The sequence below is a fragment of the Bombina bombina genome, chromosome 5, assembly GCF_027579735.1.
Source record: "Bombina bombina isolate aBomBom1 chromosome 5, aBomBom1.pri, whole genome shotgun sequence".
NCBI lineage: Eukaryota > Metazoa > Chordata > Amphibia > Anura > Bombinatoridae > Bombina > Bombina bombina.
The window spans coordinates 813,628,099-813,644,337 of NC_069503.1; the positions used below are offsets into that span (position 1 = coordinate 813,628,099).

Below are 16,239 nucleotides of genomic sequence, written 5' to 3' on the forward strand. Positions count from 1 at the left end.
ATTCTATACCTATATTTGTGAATAACAAATAGTAACTGAATATTTAAAGAAAAAAATGAATAGAAATAAAATATTAATGCTTAAAACATGAAATTAAGAAATGCGTGCAAAGATGAGCCACTTGCTCCATTTTGTGTCTTCTATGCGGTTTCTTTGTATTTAATTGGGAATGATGATTTGAGTTTATTACTATGTTTTTAATAATAGAATTCTAGGTGATAGTAGAAAAAATAATAATATCATGTCAAAAAGGAAAATGGACATGTGTCTGTATTGCATATTTTGCTTTGATTCCTGTTTTATTTTTATTTTTTTCAGTATTATTTGGCCTATATAAGTATATTTCCCAGGAAAGCAAACATTTATGGTATTCTCTGTATTCCTAGGTAAAATAATGAGAAGAGTCCTGCGCCAGATTGCACGAAATGAGAAGGATTTGGGAGACACCTCAACTCTGGCCGATCCAAGTATTGTTGAGGTCCTCTTTAGCCAGAGATGTGAAGCAGCAGCATGAGGTGTCCACAGATACATTGTTTAAATGTTCATTAAATCTACTTATAGACTTTATCAAGCCCGTCCATATGGAGTAACAAAAGTTTGTGGAATCTGCAGATGTCAGCAAAATCCACAAATTTGAAAGAAACCTAAAGGGTCCCGCTTAAGAAAAAGTTCTTTGTTAATTTATCCAAAGTAACTAATTTACTTTTAATCTTCTTATTCTTCCTGTGTTTATAAAATGTTTGACTCTATTTCATGTATGTAAGTTGATTTTATAAAAATATTTGAGACGTTACTTTTTTATTTTTATGTTTCATTTTCTTCCGCATTGTTAAGACTATCGTGATTTGTACGAAAATAAATGTAATTTTAATCTTTATTTCTTCTTTTGCACAGTGGCTTATAGTGAATGTAACTACAAGACCACATGTGGCATTATTACCTCAGATCTGAATAGTGATCATACAGCCGAACTGTTATATAAGCTGATAACCTTATCAAATGAATGTGAATACTTGTTTTAAAGGTTAAGACCATGCTAAAGGTGACTGTGTAAAATGCTTAGTCGTGATTTTCGGTGCTTGGCCTTGGTGTATGCTTTTCTGTTAGGGATTTTATGACATTAGAGACATTGATAATGCAATGAACATTCCGTCGTCAAGAAAGTGATATGTATTTGGTAAAAATAGCTTGCGGTATAGTATCCAATAAAAGGTGAATGTTACTGAAACCAAATCAATAACATTAGGGGGGAAAACTGTCTGGAGAGCATCATTTTTATCTTCTGTAATTTATACTTAATGACCTTGTGTGCTACTTTTTTGATATACTCAAAATATATATACGGGAGAAGTTAACAATTCTCATTGCAATGGCGGTTCCATGTATTGTAACATTGTCTTGCAAAGTAGTAAATGTTTTCCAATTTCTTATGTTTTTTGTTTTCACATTATGTTTAATGCCATCCCAGGAAAGCAAAAAATTCCATATAATTGAGGGTTTGCCATATGGTGAATCAGTGGGTGAAAATTTCTAGATGGGTATTTAGGGAAATGTTTGAGTAGTCCCTATTCTTGGCTACTATGTCATATGACAGTCTCAAAAAGGACTCTAATTTTGTACTAAAACCGTTAACATGAGGATCTGCACAGTAGCCAAATAAAATCTGAGACATGTCCAATATAGTAAGTAACTATAAAAAACAGCACTTTATTATCTCAGAATGTTGAGAATATAGATCTTCTACGTGTTTTCATTTTTATTACCTGGGTTTTATGTGCTATGAAACACATGATGTAACAAACTATTGCAAATAAAATTATGTTTTTTAATTTAAACGTTGTTATTTATTACCATATTTTAATATGGTTAAGGATGCAAGGTATTGTGAGAGAGTGCAAGGTCTGTGAATGAGGTGTGAAACTTTTTCTTTCCTAAGAGATGGAAAGTCCACGACGTCTGTTCAATTACTAATGGGATATTCAACTCCTGGCCAGCAGGAGGAGGCAAAGAGCACCCCAGCAAAACTGTTGAGTGTAATTTACCTTACACATAATCCCCAGTCATTCTCTTTGCCTCTGTCAATGGAGGAGTGCAAAGTCGTGTCTGAAAATATTTAATCCTTTTATGGGTACTTTTCCCTGCAAGCAAGGATTGGGGTCTAGCCGAGTTCATGTCAATCTCTTTAGTAAGAGTGGCTTTTAGCAGTTTAGGTAGTCTGTGCTTTACTTTTAACACTGCAGCTGGATCCACAGTGCTTTTGCCTTCTAGGTACTGAAGGACAGCACTTTTGAGATTATCTCTTTAAGGGAACATAATTTGGGACTTATATATCCTTTTAAGTCTAGGATACATTTAGGCAACTTTACTCACTAGGGGAGCTAGTGGCTTCTTATTCAGTATATTTCTCCTACATTGGTGTATCTGGTCCACGGCTTCATCCTTACTTGTGGGATATTCTCAATCCCTACAGGAAGTGGCAAAGAGAGCACATAGCAGAGCTGTCCATATAGCTCCCCTCAGGCTCCGCCCCCCCAGTCATTCTCTTTGCCGCTCTAACTAGTAGCATCTCCACGGGGGTGGTAAAGAGTATGTGGTGTTAGTTGTAGTTTTTTATATCTTCTATCAAGAGTTTGTTATTTTAAAATAGTGCCGGCTTGTACTATTTACTCTGCAGCAGAAAGTGATGAAGATTTCTGCTGAGAGGAGTATGATTTTAGCACCAGTAACTAAAATCCATTGCTGTTCCCACGCAGGACTGTTGAAACCAGAGAACTTCAGTTGGGGGGAACAGTTTGCAGGCTTAACTGCTTCAGGTATGATCAGTCATTTTTCTAACAAGACCAAGTAATGCTAGAAGACTGTCAGAAATCCCCTCTGGGATAGTTAAGCCATTTTTCTTAGACTCTGTATAAAATTATGGCTTATATTAAGGGCTCTATGCTGGTTGACACTATTGTGGGCTAAATCGATTGCTTTTTGGCATGTTTGAAGTAAAAATAAGGTGTTTTTTTCAGACTTTGAAATACTTATGGGGCTTAATATTACGCCTGGCAGTTACTTAGACACCTAATCTAGTCAGAAAGGCCCCTCCACTCTGGAATGTAGAGGGAGGAGGCCTCATTTTCGCGCCTCAATTGCGCAGTTGTTTTCACTAGGCAGTTCATGCAGCTTCACGTGGGGAGTCCAGAGGCTTCAGAAAGGACTTCAGAGAGGCTTATTTCTTACTTAAACAATCCCTAAGGAAGGTAAAGGCCGCAGTAGAGACTGTGGCATGGGACTGTAGTGTTTTTAACCGGTTAACTGCTGTTATTAGCTCCGGTTTGGGCATTAAGGGGTTAATTGGTTTGAAAATTTGTGTGCAATCTTCTCAAAGCATTAAGACACTGTGGTGAAAATTTCATTAAAATCGGATGTTTATTTGATGGTTTTCTGATGTTTCAGTAATAAAGTGTGCACTTTTATTATTTAAAGAGACAGTAACGTTTTTGTCAAAAATAATTTTTATTGCATTGAAGTTCTGTCTAAGTCTGTCAAACATGTCTGACCCTTCAGATAGCCTATGTTCTGTATGTGTAAAGGCCAAGGTGGTTCCCCCATTAAATTTATGTGTGAAGTGTGCCATAGCGTCCAAACAGCTTAAGGACCGTACAATCACGCTTAAAGATGTAGCCCAAGATGATTCTTTAGCTGAAGGTAGTGAGGATAGCTTGCTATCCCCTCCTTCTGTGTCAACACCAGCTATGCCCGTGCAAGCAATGCCCAGTACATCTAGCGCTCCAATTGCTATTACTATGCAGCAGTTAGCAGCAGTTTTATCCAAACTGCCAGCTTTTCCAAGGAAGCGTGATTGCTCAGTTTTAAATACAGAAATTGAGCAAGCAGACGCAGAGGATAATTTATCTGTAGTGCCCTCACATCAATCTGACTTGGCGGTGATGGAGGGCCTGTCTGAGGGAGAAATTTCTGACACAGGAATAATTTCTCAGCAGGCAGAGCCTGATACCATAGCATTTAAAATTAAGCTAGAACACCTCCGCGCCCTACTTAAGGAGGTCCTAGCTACGCTTGATGATTGTGACCCCTTGGTGGTCCCAGAAAAATTGTGTAAAATGGATAAATTCTTAGAGGTCCCAGTACACACTGATGTGTTTCCGATACCTAAGAGGGTGGCGGATATAGTGAATAAGGAGTGGGAGAAGCCAGGTGTAACTTTGCAGTAGCACCTTACCTAGACGACATCTTAATACAAGCGTCGTCCTTTCACAAAGCAAAGGCTCATACGGACATTGTTCTAGCCTTTCTAAGGTCTCACGGGTGGAAGGTGAACATAGAAAAGAGTTCCCTGTCCCCGTTCACAAGGGTTCCCTTCCTGGGAACAATAATAGACTCGGTAGAAATGAAGATCTTTCTGACGGAGGTCAGGAAGTTAAAACTTTTAAACACTTGTCGAGTTCTTCAATCCATTCCTCAACCCTCCATAGCTCAGTGCATGGAGGTAATAGTACTAATGGTTGCGGCAATGGACGTGGTTCTCTTTGCTCGAATTCATTTAAGACCACTGCAACTGTGCATGCTCAAACAGTGGAATGGGGATTATGCAGATTTGTCTCCCCAAATACAAATGGACCAGAAAACCAGAGACTCACTCCTCTGGTGGTTGTCTCAGGATCACCTGTCTCAGGGAATGAGTTTCCGCAGACCAGAGTGGATCATTGTCACGACCGACGCCAGCCTCTTAGGCTGGGGTGCGGTCTGGGAGTCCCTGAAAGCTCAGGGTCTTTGGTCTCGGGAAGAATCTCTTCTCCCGATAAACATTTTGGAATTGAGAGCGATATTCAATGCCAGGCGAGGCCAAATTCATCAGATTTCAGTTGGACAACATGACGTACATCAATCATGTAGCGTACATCAATCATCAGGGAGGAACAAAGAGTTCCCTGGTGATGAGGGAGGTATCCAAGATCATCAAATGGGCAGAGGATCACTCCTGCCATCTATCATCAATTCACATCCCAGGAGTGGACAACTGGGAAGCGGATTATCTGAGTCCTCAGACTTTCCATCCGGGGGAGTGGGAACTTCACCGGAGGTTTTTGCCCAGTTAACTCAACTATGGGGCCTTCCAGATCTGGATCTGATGGCGTCACGTCAGAACTCCAAAGTTCCATGTTACGGGTCCAGGTCCAGGGATCCCAAGGCGACATTGGTAGATGCCTTAGTGGCGCCTTGGTCGTTCAATCTAGCTTATGTCTTTCCACCGTTTCCTCTTCTCCCCCGGCTAGTAGCCAGGATCAAGCAGGAGAAGGCTTCGGTAATTCTAATAGCTCCTGCGCGGCCACGCAGGACTTGGTATGCAGACCTGGTGAATATGTCATCGGTTCCACCATGGAAGCTACCTTTGAGACAGGACCTTCTAATCCAAGGTCCATTCGAACATCCAAACCTAGTTTCTCTGCAACTGACTGCTTGGAGATTGAACGCTTGATTCTAGCTAAGCATGGGTTCTCGGAATCAGTTATAGATACTCTGATTCAGGCTAGAAAGCCTGTCACCAGGAAAATTTACCATATGATATGGCGGAAATATCTTTGCTGGTGCGAATCCAAGGGTTACTCATGGAGTAAGATTAGGATTCCAAGGTTATATCTTTTCTCCAAGAAGGATTGGAGAAAGGTCTGTCAGCTAGTTCCCTAAAAGGACAGATATCTGCTCTGTCTGTTTTGTTGCACAAGCGTCTGGCAGCCGTGCCAGATGTTCAGGCTTTCGTACAGGCTTTAGTCAGAATCAAGCCTGTCTACAGACCTGTGGCTCCTCCATGGAGTCTAAATTTAGTTCTTTCAGTTCTTCAAGGGGTTCCGTTTGAACCTCTACATTCCATAGATATTAAGTTACTATCTTGGAAAGTTTTGTTTTTGGTTGCAATTTCTTCTGCTAGAAGAGTTTCTGAATTGTCTGCTTTGCAGTGTAATTCACCCTATCTGGTGTTTCATACAGATAAGGTCGTTTTACGTACCAAGCCTGGTTTTCTTCCAAAAGTGGTTTCCAATAAGAATATTAACCAGGAAATAGTTGTTCCTTCTCTGTGTCCTAACCCAGTTTCTAACAAGGAATGTCTGTTACACAATCTTGATGTGGTTTCGTGCTTTGAAGTTTTATCTAAAAGCAACTAAAGACTTCACACAAACATCGTCCTTGTTTGTCGTCTATTCTGGCAAGAGGAGAGGTCAAAAGGCGACTGCGACCTCTCTGTCTTTCTGGCTGAAAAGCATCATCCGATTGGCTTATGAGACTGCTGGAAGGCAGCCTCCTGAACGAATTACAGCTCACTCTACTAGAGCTGTGGCTTCCACATGGGCTTTCAAGAATGAGGCTTCTGTTGAACAGATCTGTAAGGCAGCGACTTGGTCTTCACTGCATACATTTGCCAAATTTTACAAATTCGATACTTATGCTTCTTCGGAGGCTATTTTTGGGAGAAAGGTTTTACAAGCAGTGGTGCCTTCCGTTTAGGTTACCTGACTTGTTCCCTCCCTTCATCCGTGTCCTAAAGCTTTGGTATTGGTTCCCACAAGTAAGGATGAAGCCGTGGACCGGATACACCAATGTAGGAGAAAACAGAATTTATGTTTACCTGATACATTTCTTTCTCCTACGGTGTATCCGGTCCACGGCCCACCCTGGCATTTGGTCAGGTTTAAATTTTTATTTTTGTAAACTACAGTCACCACTGCACCCTATGGTTCTCCTTTTTCTCCTAACCGTCGGTCGAATGACTGGGGGGGCGGAGCCTGAGGGGAGCTATATGGACAGCTCTGCTGTGTGAGCGTAGAGCATAATTTAACGCCACTGCAACTCTAGATACCAGCGGTGCTTACGGAAGCGGCCAGCTTCAAAAACGTGCTCGTGCACGATATCCCCATAGAAAACAATGGGGCTGTTTGAGCTGGAAAAAAACCTAACACCTGCAAAAAAGCCGCGTTCAGCTCCTAACGCAGCCCCATTGTTTTCTATGGGGAAACACTTCATACGTCTGCACCTAACACTCTAACATGTACCCCGAGTCTAAACACCCCTAACCTTACACTTATTAACCCCTATTCTGCCGCCCCCGCTATCGCTGACCCCTGCATATCATTATTAACCCCTAATCTGCCGCTCCGTACACCACCGCCACCTACATTATAGCTATGTACCCCTAATCTGCTGCCCCTAACACCGCCGACCCCTATATTATATTTATTAACCCCTAATCTGTCCCCCACAACGTCGCCGCCAGCTACCTACACTTATTAACCCCTAATCTGCCGAGCGGACCGCACCGCTATTATAATAAAGTTATTAACCCCTAATCCGCCTCACTCCCGCCTCAATAACCCTATAATAAATAGTATTAACCCCTAATCTGCCCTCCCTAACATCACCGACACCTAACTTCAATTATTAACCCCTAATCTGCCGACCGAATCTCGCCGCTACTGTAATAAATGGATTAACCCCTAAAGCTAAGTCTAACCCTAACACTAACACCCCCCTAAGTTAAATATAATTTAAATCTAACGAAATAAATTAACTCTTATTAAATAAATTATTCCTATTTAAAGCTAAATACTTACCTGTAAAATAAACCCTAATATAGCTACAATATAAATTATAATTATATTGTAGCTATTTTAGGATTTATATTTATTTTACAGGTAACTTTGTATTTATTTTAACCAGGTAGAATAGCTATTAAATAGTTAAGAACTATTTAATAGCTAAAATAGTTAAAATAATTACAAAATTACCTGTAAAATAAATCCTAACCTAAGTTACAATTAAACCTAACACTACACTATCAATAAATTAATTAAATAAAATACCTACAATTATCTACAATTAAACCTAACACTACACTATCAATAAATAAATTAAATACAATTCCTACAAATAAATACAATTAAATAAACTAACTGAAGTACAAAAAATAAAAAAGAACTGTTACAAAAAATAAAAAAAATATTTACAAACATTAGAAAAATATTACAACAATTTTAAACTAACTACACCTACTCTAAGCCCTCTAATAAAATAACAAAGCCCCCCAAAATAAAAAAATGCCCTACCCTATTCTAAATTAAAAAAGTTCAAAGCTCTTTTACCTTACCAGCCCTGAACAGGGCCCTTTGCGGGGCATGCCCCAAAGAATTCAGCTCTTTTGCCTGTAAAAAAAACATACAATACCCCCCCAACATTACAACCCACCAAACCACATACCCTTAATCTAACCCAAACCCCCCTTAAATAAACCTAACACTAAGCCCCTGAAGATCTTCCTACCTTATCTTCACCCTGCCAGGTTCACCGATCCGTCCTCGGAAGTCTTGATCCAAGCCGTTCAATCCGATTGGCTGATCCAATCAGCCAATCAGATTGAGCTTGCATTCTATTGGCTGTTCCGATCAGCCAATAGAATGCGAGCTCAATCTGATTGGCTGATTGGATCAGCCAATCGGATTGAACTTGATTCTGATTGGCTGATTCCATCAGCCAATCAGAATTTTCCTACCTTAATTCCGATTGGCTGATAGAATCCTATCAGCCAATCGGAATTCGAGGGACGCCATCTTGGATGACGTCCCTTAAAGGAACTGTCATTTGTCGGGAAGTCGTCAGAAGAAGAAGATGGGTCCGCGGTGGAGGTCTTCAAGATGGAGCCGGTCGTCATCGGATGAAGATAGAAGATGCCGCTTGGATCAAGATGGTTGCCGGTCCAGATCACCTCTTCTTCCCGGATAGGATGAAGACTTCGGAGCCTCTTCTGGACCTCTTCAGCTGCCGGATTATGGATCGCCAGCCCCCGCTTGGGCTTGGAAGATTTTGGAGCCAGGAACGATCGGTGATACCTGGTATGGTGAAGATAAGGTAGGAAGATCTTCAGGGGCTTAGTGTTAGGTTTATTTAAGGGGGGTTTGGGTTAGATTAGGGGTATGTGGGTGGTGGGTTGTAATGTTGGGGGGGGTATTGTATGTTTTTTTTTACAGGCAAAAGAGCTGAATTCTTTGGGGCATGCCCCGCAAAGGGCCCTTTTAAGGGCTGGTAAGGTAAAAGAGCTTTGAACTTTTGTAATTTAGAATAGGGTAGGGCATTTTTTTATTTTGGGGGTCTTTGTTATTTTATTAGGGGGCTTAGAGTAGGTGTAATTAGTTTAAAATTGTTGTAATATTTTTCTAATGTTTGTAAATATTTTTTATTTTTTGTAACTTAGTTCTTTTTTATTTTTTGTACTTTAGTTAGTTTATTTAATTGTATTTATTTGTAGGTATTTTATTTAATTAATTTATTGATAGTGTAGTGTTAGATTTAATTGTAACTTAGGTTAGGATTTATTTTACAGGTAATTTTGTAATTATTTTAACTATTTTAGCTATTAAATAGTTCTTAACTATTTAATAGCTATTGTACCTGGTTAAAATAAATACAAAGTTACCTGTAAAATAAATATAAATCCTAAAATAGCTATAATATAATTATAATTTATATTGTAGCTATATTAGGGTTTATTTTACAGGTAAGTATTTAGCTTTAAATAGTAATAATTTATTTAATAAGAGTTAATTTATTTCGTTAGATTTAAATTATATTTAATTTAGGGGGGTGTTAGGGTTAGGGTTAGACTTAGCTTTAGGGGTTAATCCATTTATTACAGTATCGGCGAGATTCGGTCGGCAGATTAGGGGTTAATAATTGAAGTTAGGTGTCAGTGATGTTAGGGAGGGCAGATTAGGGGTTAATACTATTTATTATAGGGTTATTGAGGCGGGAGTGAGGCGGATTAGGGGTTAATAACTTTATTATAGTAGCTGTGTGGTCCGCTCGGCAGATTAGGGGTTAATAAGTGTAGGCAGGTGGAGGTGACATTGAGGGGCAGCAGATTAGGGGTACATAAGGATAACGTAAGTGGCGGCGCTTTGCGGTCGGCAGATTAGGGGTTAATTATTGTAGGTAGCTGGCGGCGACGTTGTGGGGGGCAGGTTAGGGGTTAATAAATATAATATAGGGGTCGGCGGTGTTAGGGGCAGCAGATTAGGGGTACATAAGTATAACGTAGGTGGCGGTCGGCAGATTAGGGGTTAAAAAAATTTAATCGAGTGACGGCGATGTGGGGGGACCTCGGTTTAGGGGTACATAGGTAGTTTATGGGTGTTAGTGTACTTTAGAGCACAGTAGTTAAGAGGTTTATAAACCGGCGTTAGCCCAGAAAGCTCTTAACTACTGACTTTTTTCTGCGGCTAGAGTTTTGTCTTTAGATTTCTAACGCTCACTTCAGACACGACTCTAAATACCGGCGTTAGAAAGATCCCATTGAAAAGATAGGATACGCAAATGACGTAAGGGGATCTGCGGTATGGAAAAGTCGCGGCTGGAAAGTAAGCGTTAGACCCTTTCATGACTGACTCTAAATACCGGCGGTAGCCCAAAACCAGCATTAGGAGCCTCTAACGCTGGTTTTCACGGCTACCGCCCAACTCTAAATCTAGGCCAATGTGTGCTTACTTTTTAATTATTCATGTGCAAGTGTGTCATTAGTGCATACTGTGGCAAACCTAGCCACTTCTGGACTATAACGTAAGAAAGGTTGTCTATAGGCTGTATATTGTGCTATGTAGATGTGACAGACCCTTCTGTCAGCACTGAAAGAGTTAACTGTGTTCAGTTTTAGCCTCAGCTATTGTGCACTGTCATTAATGTTATTGATACAGTCCATTGTTTAATCAACCTCAGAGAGCAGACCTAGATGATAAGGAAAGCCAAGTGTGTGTCTGTGTTTAAATTGTTATCAGCTTGAGCAAGGTATTCTATTGTATCATGTAAAAGGGCGTGTTCCCTCCATCTAATGTACAACATTCTTTCAACCCCCCTTCTGGGGGGGGTCAGACCTGCATAAATACTGGGCATATGAGCCTTAATAAAATTCATTCTGTTTTTAAACCTGAAAACTGGCTGGGTTGTGAATTGCTGATTCCCTATGCAGGACATTGTTCCCTGGTGTTAACCCTTGGTATCCGGTTGGTACCGTAACAATTGGTGGCAAGCGACGGAATGAACCTTATCGCCCAGAAGAGCAACTACACAAGCCAGTAACCTCAGGAAGAGGGGGATTACTACAATACTGACTAAGATGGAAGGAGTACCAGGGACCGAAGTGAATGGAGATGGATTATTCTAAGCTAAAGAGACAAACGTAAAAGGAACTGCTAGAAGCCAGGGGAAAGATAGGCAGCAGCAAACCCAAGGCTATATTAATTGCTGAGCTGATGGAGGGAGACAGAGCTCGCAGCGCTACGCCTCCAGCAGCCATGGAGGAGACCCTATACCAGAGGGAAATGAGGACCAGGCTGGAATTTTTACCCCAACCTGTACCACGGGATATGCTATCCGTGGTAATGGCAGATGTGCAGGAGTACGTGATGGCACACAGTCCGCGGAATGCATCCTCCCGAGCAGAATCCATTTTGGACGCACTCAGCAACCCAGTAAGACCCAAAATCCCATACCATGCATTTAAAATGTTTTGTGAGGAGAAGGATGAGATTGATGGGTATTTACAGGATTTTGAGAGACTGTGCGAGTTACATGATTTGGAGCAGTCCGTATGGGTGCCGGTGCTAGCAGGCAAGCTAGCCGGTAGGGCAGCGGAAGCGTATCGCGCTGTACCCAGGGAGGACAGCAAGGATTACGCTAAAGTGAAGAGAGCGATCTTGGAAAGATATGCCATTACCTCAGAGGCATACCGGCGCAAGTTTAGAGGCCTGCGCAAGCCAGAAAGAGATTCCCATGCAGAGTGGGCCCACAAGCTGGATCAAGCATCTCAGGGGTGGATACAGGCCAGCCAAGCTACCACCATGGAAGAATTGCGACAACTGATGCTGTTGGAGCAATTCTTTAACGGCTTGTCCCCAGAAGCCCAAGAATGGGTGAGAGATCGAAAACCCCTCACCTTAACCGAAGCAGCCAGATTAGCAGACCAGCATTTTGATGCCAGGAGGCACCATGGACTACAGCCTAACAACGGACGGGCTAATATACAATGCCACACCTGCAAGCAGTGGGGACATATGGCACGTGAGTGCACCCAAAATCGGAGCAGACAAGCTTGGAACCAGGTCAGACAGAACCTGGCCCCAAGGGCGGCTGCTCACCATTACCAAACGGAGCCAGCCGCTCATGAGGTGTTGAGCACCCAAGCCGAGGAACCCCTGGGAATTCTGCATGAGGTGATGTCGGTCCAGGGACTTCGGGATTCGGGAGCTACTTTAACCCTGATAGCTCCCCATTTGGTGCCGGATACAGCACCCACTGGCGGATCCGTGGCAGTACGAGGGGCAGGGGGAGCAGTATACCGATTGCCCACTGCTAGAGTGGAGTACAGACCCCCAGTCACCCCAGCAGCTGCCAGTTACCAACCCCCGGCGCACCGCTATACCACACGGCCTCCGGCCACGAACTACCCTCAGAGAGCCCGGTTCAATTTGCGGGGCTACTCACAACCTATTCGGTGCTTTGGATGTAAGCAACTAGGGCACAAAAGACCAGAGTGTCCCCTAAACGCAGCGAATCAAGCACAGTCCTGGAGAAGACCCGCTGGCGGGATCCCACATAATCCTCAGCCTGTGGCCCGCTACGTAGAGGCGCCAGAATGCTGGGGCAGCCTACATGAAGCAGACCCCGTGCAAGCTGCCCACCGGAATAACCGGCAACGGGTTAAAGTGAATGGGAAGGAGGTCAGTTGTCTACGGGATACTGGTGCTACCATGACCTTGCTTCAAGAGAACTTGGTGCCTGAGAAACAGCACACTGGAGACACTGTGGCTGTGAGGGTAGCAGGGGGCACTGTGTTCCGCCTACCTGTTGCCAGGGTACATTTGGATTGGGGAGTGGGCGCTAGACTTGTGAATGTGGGGGTCAAGAAGGACTTACCTGCTGATGTTCTCCTTGGAAATGACTTGGCACCCCTTGTTTCTGCCTATGCTCCCATGGATCCCGCTGATGTTAACCCTGTGACTACCCAAGCCCAGTCCCTCCGGGAAGAGACGCTTCCATGTTTGGGGTGGGGGCAGTACTGAGCCAAGTTGGAGCAGATGGCGGAGAACACCCCGTAGCTTACTTGAGCCGAAAGTTGTTGCCCCGGACATCCCCAAGCCGATCCGTTGGGATCAGACTGTGTATGCCGGCTTGGTTCTGGGGGAGCATTGTGGCAAACCTAGCCACTTCTGGACTATAACGTAAGAAAGGTTGTCTATAGGCTGTATATTGTGCTATGTAGATGTGACAGACCCTTCTGTCAGCACTGAAAGAGTTAACTGTGTTCAGTTTTAGCCTCAGCTATTGTGCACTGTCATTAATGTTATTGATACAGTCCATTGTTTAATCAACCTCAGAGAGCAGACCTAGATGATAAGGAAAGCCAAGTGTGTGTCTGTGTTTAAATTGTTATCAGCTTGAGCAAGGTATTCTATTGTATCATGTAAAAGGGCGTGTTCCCTCCATCTAATGTACAACATTCTTTCAACCCCCCTTCTGGGGGGGGTCAGACCTGCATAAATACTGGGCATATGAGCCTTAATAAAATTCATTCTGTTTTTAAACCTGAAAACTGGCTGGGTTGTGAATTGCTGATTCCCTATGCAGGACATTGTTCCCTGGTGTTAACCCTTGGTATCCGGTTGGTACCGTAACACATACGTTATGCGGCAGTTTAAGTTTAACTTTGCGCTCTTTCTATCTGTGGTGCAATTAATTTCTTGCCTGTCACGTGACATCCGGTTTCTCCTGTATACGGAGCGGAGCATCGTGCTGTGAGGTGCCGACATCAATCTTGCTGATCGGAGTATTGAAGAAATGCTAATCTCTGCTGGAGAGGATTCTCAGCTTTCTATATCCTATTACTAGTGGGATACTCATTCCGGTAACGGTAGGAGTCAAAGACAGACGCTTAGCTTCTTGTCTGAGGTGGGGTATTAAAGTTTTACCTTAAGTTCTAAACCTATTGTTTTTGCTCATTTATTTAAGTACATTTTATTTGCATTCTCTTTATTTGTTTTTTTTAGTGGAAGTTAATTTCCATAGCTATGGACCCAGAACAGGATCAGCCCATGTCTATAGACAAATGTTTATTATGTCTAGAGAAACAAATTATTTTGCCTATGCAATTTTGTTCTTCATGTTTAGATAAGACTTTAAAATTTAAGGACAAATTACTCCCTTCTGAGCCAAGTGTCTCTCAGGAAACTGCTGTGCGTGATATACCTCAGCTTTCTCCTCAGATGTCCCAAGCTTTAGTAGTTTCTCACTCTGTGCCTTCTGTTTATCAAAAACTCCCTGGGGGTATTTTTTTACCTGGGATTTTGCCGCTCAAATTAATTCTGCAGTTTCTACGTCTTTGTCTGATTTCTCTTCTGCGGTTAAGCGTAAGAGGAAATCTACACATTTGTCTGCTAGTAAAGCTTCTGACCCCTCTAGGTCTGCTTTAGCCATTTCTCATTTGTCTGAAGAGGAAAATAATTCAGTAGCTTCTTAAGGTGAAATCTCAGACTCTGACACTTTAGCAAAAATATCTTCAGAATCTGAAGAGTTTAATTTTAGATTTCAGCTTGAACACCTCCGGTTACTACTGAAGGAGGTTCTAGCTACTTTAGATGACTCTGAACCTTTGGTTGCTGTCAACCCCACCAAGTCTTCTAAACTGGATAGAGTTTATGATTCTCCATCTTCTGAGGAGGTTTTTCCTGTTCCAAGGAAGAAGTCTGAAATTATAGCTCAGGGATGGGATAAGCCAGGGGTTCCCTTTTCTCCTTCCCCTGTTTTTTTTTTTTTTTTTCTCCTGTTGCTGACTCTATTCGTGATTCATGGCGCACTTTGCCTAAAGTAGAAGGAGCTATTTCTACTCTTGCTAAGAGAACTACCATTCCTATAGAGGATAGGTGCTCTTTTATGGATTCAATGGATAAGAAGCTAGAGGCTTACTTAAAAAAGATCCATACATCAAGGATTACAATGGCAACCTGCGGCGAGTATTGCCACAGTTGCAGGTGCAGCATCTTATTGGTGCAATGCCTTGTCCGATCTTATCTCAGAGGAAACTACGGTAGAGGAGATCCAAGATAGGATCAAAGCCTTTAAACTGGCCAATACCTTTACCTGTGATGCAAACATGCAGAAAATTAGACTGGGAGCTAAGATGTCTAGCTTCACTGTACTAGCTCGCAGAGCTCTAAAGAAACATTAGCTGAACAAGATTTTAACCACAAAGGCCAAGCTCTTGGCTTTACCTTATAAGGGCAAGACTCTGTTTGGACCTGGTCTAGCGGAAATCCTTTCTGAAATTATGGGTGGAAAGGGATCTTTCCTTCTTCAGGACAAGAAGAATAGACCTAGGGGTTGACAGTTTTCTAATTTTCGTTCCTTTTGCAACTTTAAGGGACAGAAGTCCTCACCTTCTTCTTCCAAACCTGACCAATCCAGGTCCACTTGGAAATCCAGTCAGCCCTGGAATAAGGGAAAACAAACAAGAAGCCTTCCACTGACTCTAAATCAGCATGAAGGGTCCGCCCCCGGTCCAAGCTTGGATCAGGCTTTCTCTTTTTTGACCGGCTTGAATATGCGATGTCCCAGATCCATGGGCTGTGGACATAGTATCCCAGGGTTACAGGATAGGATTCAACATACAATATTGTGAAATAAGCTGCACCAGTGGATTTGAAGCAAATAAAATAGTTTTATTAACAGTTCAAGAAGACTTCAAACTGAAGCATAAAACTCGAGTGTCAAAGAAGTGCCTTAGGAATACACACACTGAACTGATTGCTGACGCATTTCAGCCCTTCTGGCCGTAGTCGTAGCTACAGTTCATAACCCCAATTAGCCTTTTAAACATATTGTATGCAGTTTCGGGGCCCGAGCATGCACAGCAGACTTTACAGCATTGCCTAATCTCTCACCTGACCTGCACTCACACACATCGAGCCGCGGAGAGGAGCGGCATTTTGGAGGAGTGGCTAGCTGGTGGTCGGATTCTGGGTGACGTCACACGCCAATACAGCTGATCGAGGAGAGGACCCAGGAGGGGAGCGGTTCACAACCGGAGGCACTAAGAGGTTGCATCTATCCGGTGATACCCCCTGTGGACGGGCCGACTCCGCAAGCTGTAGCAGCATTATTTCAAGTGACATTGAGGAAGACCGAACAGCTGGGTGAGTG

At 42.6% G+C, this 16,239-nt stretch overlaps 1 protein-coding gene across 1 annotated transcript in view; it reads left to right on the top strand.

The window, feature by feature from the left end:
* LOC128660860 (acetyl-coenzyme A synthetase, cytoplasmic) overlaps positions 1-1,835 on the top strand; it is a 177,523-nt gene extending 175,688 nt beyond the window's left edge. The window contains exon 18 of the mRNA XM_053714923.1: positions 387-1,835. Coding sequence (XP_053570898.1) covers positions 387-514 — 128 coding nt within the window. The 3' untranslated portion in view covers positions 515-1,835. The remainder of the gene's footprint in view (positions 1-386) is intronic.
* The last annotated feature ends 14,404 nt before the right edge of the window (positions 1,836-16,239 follow it).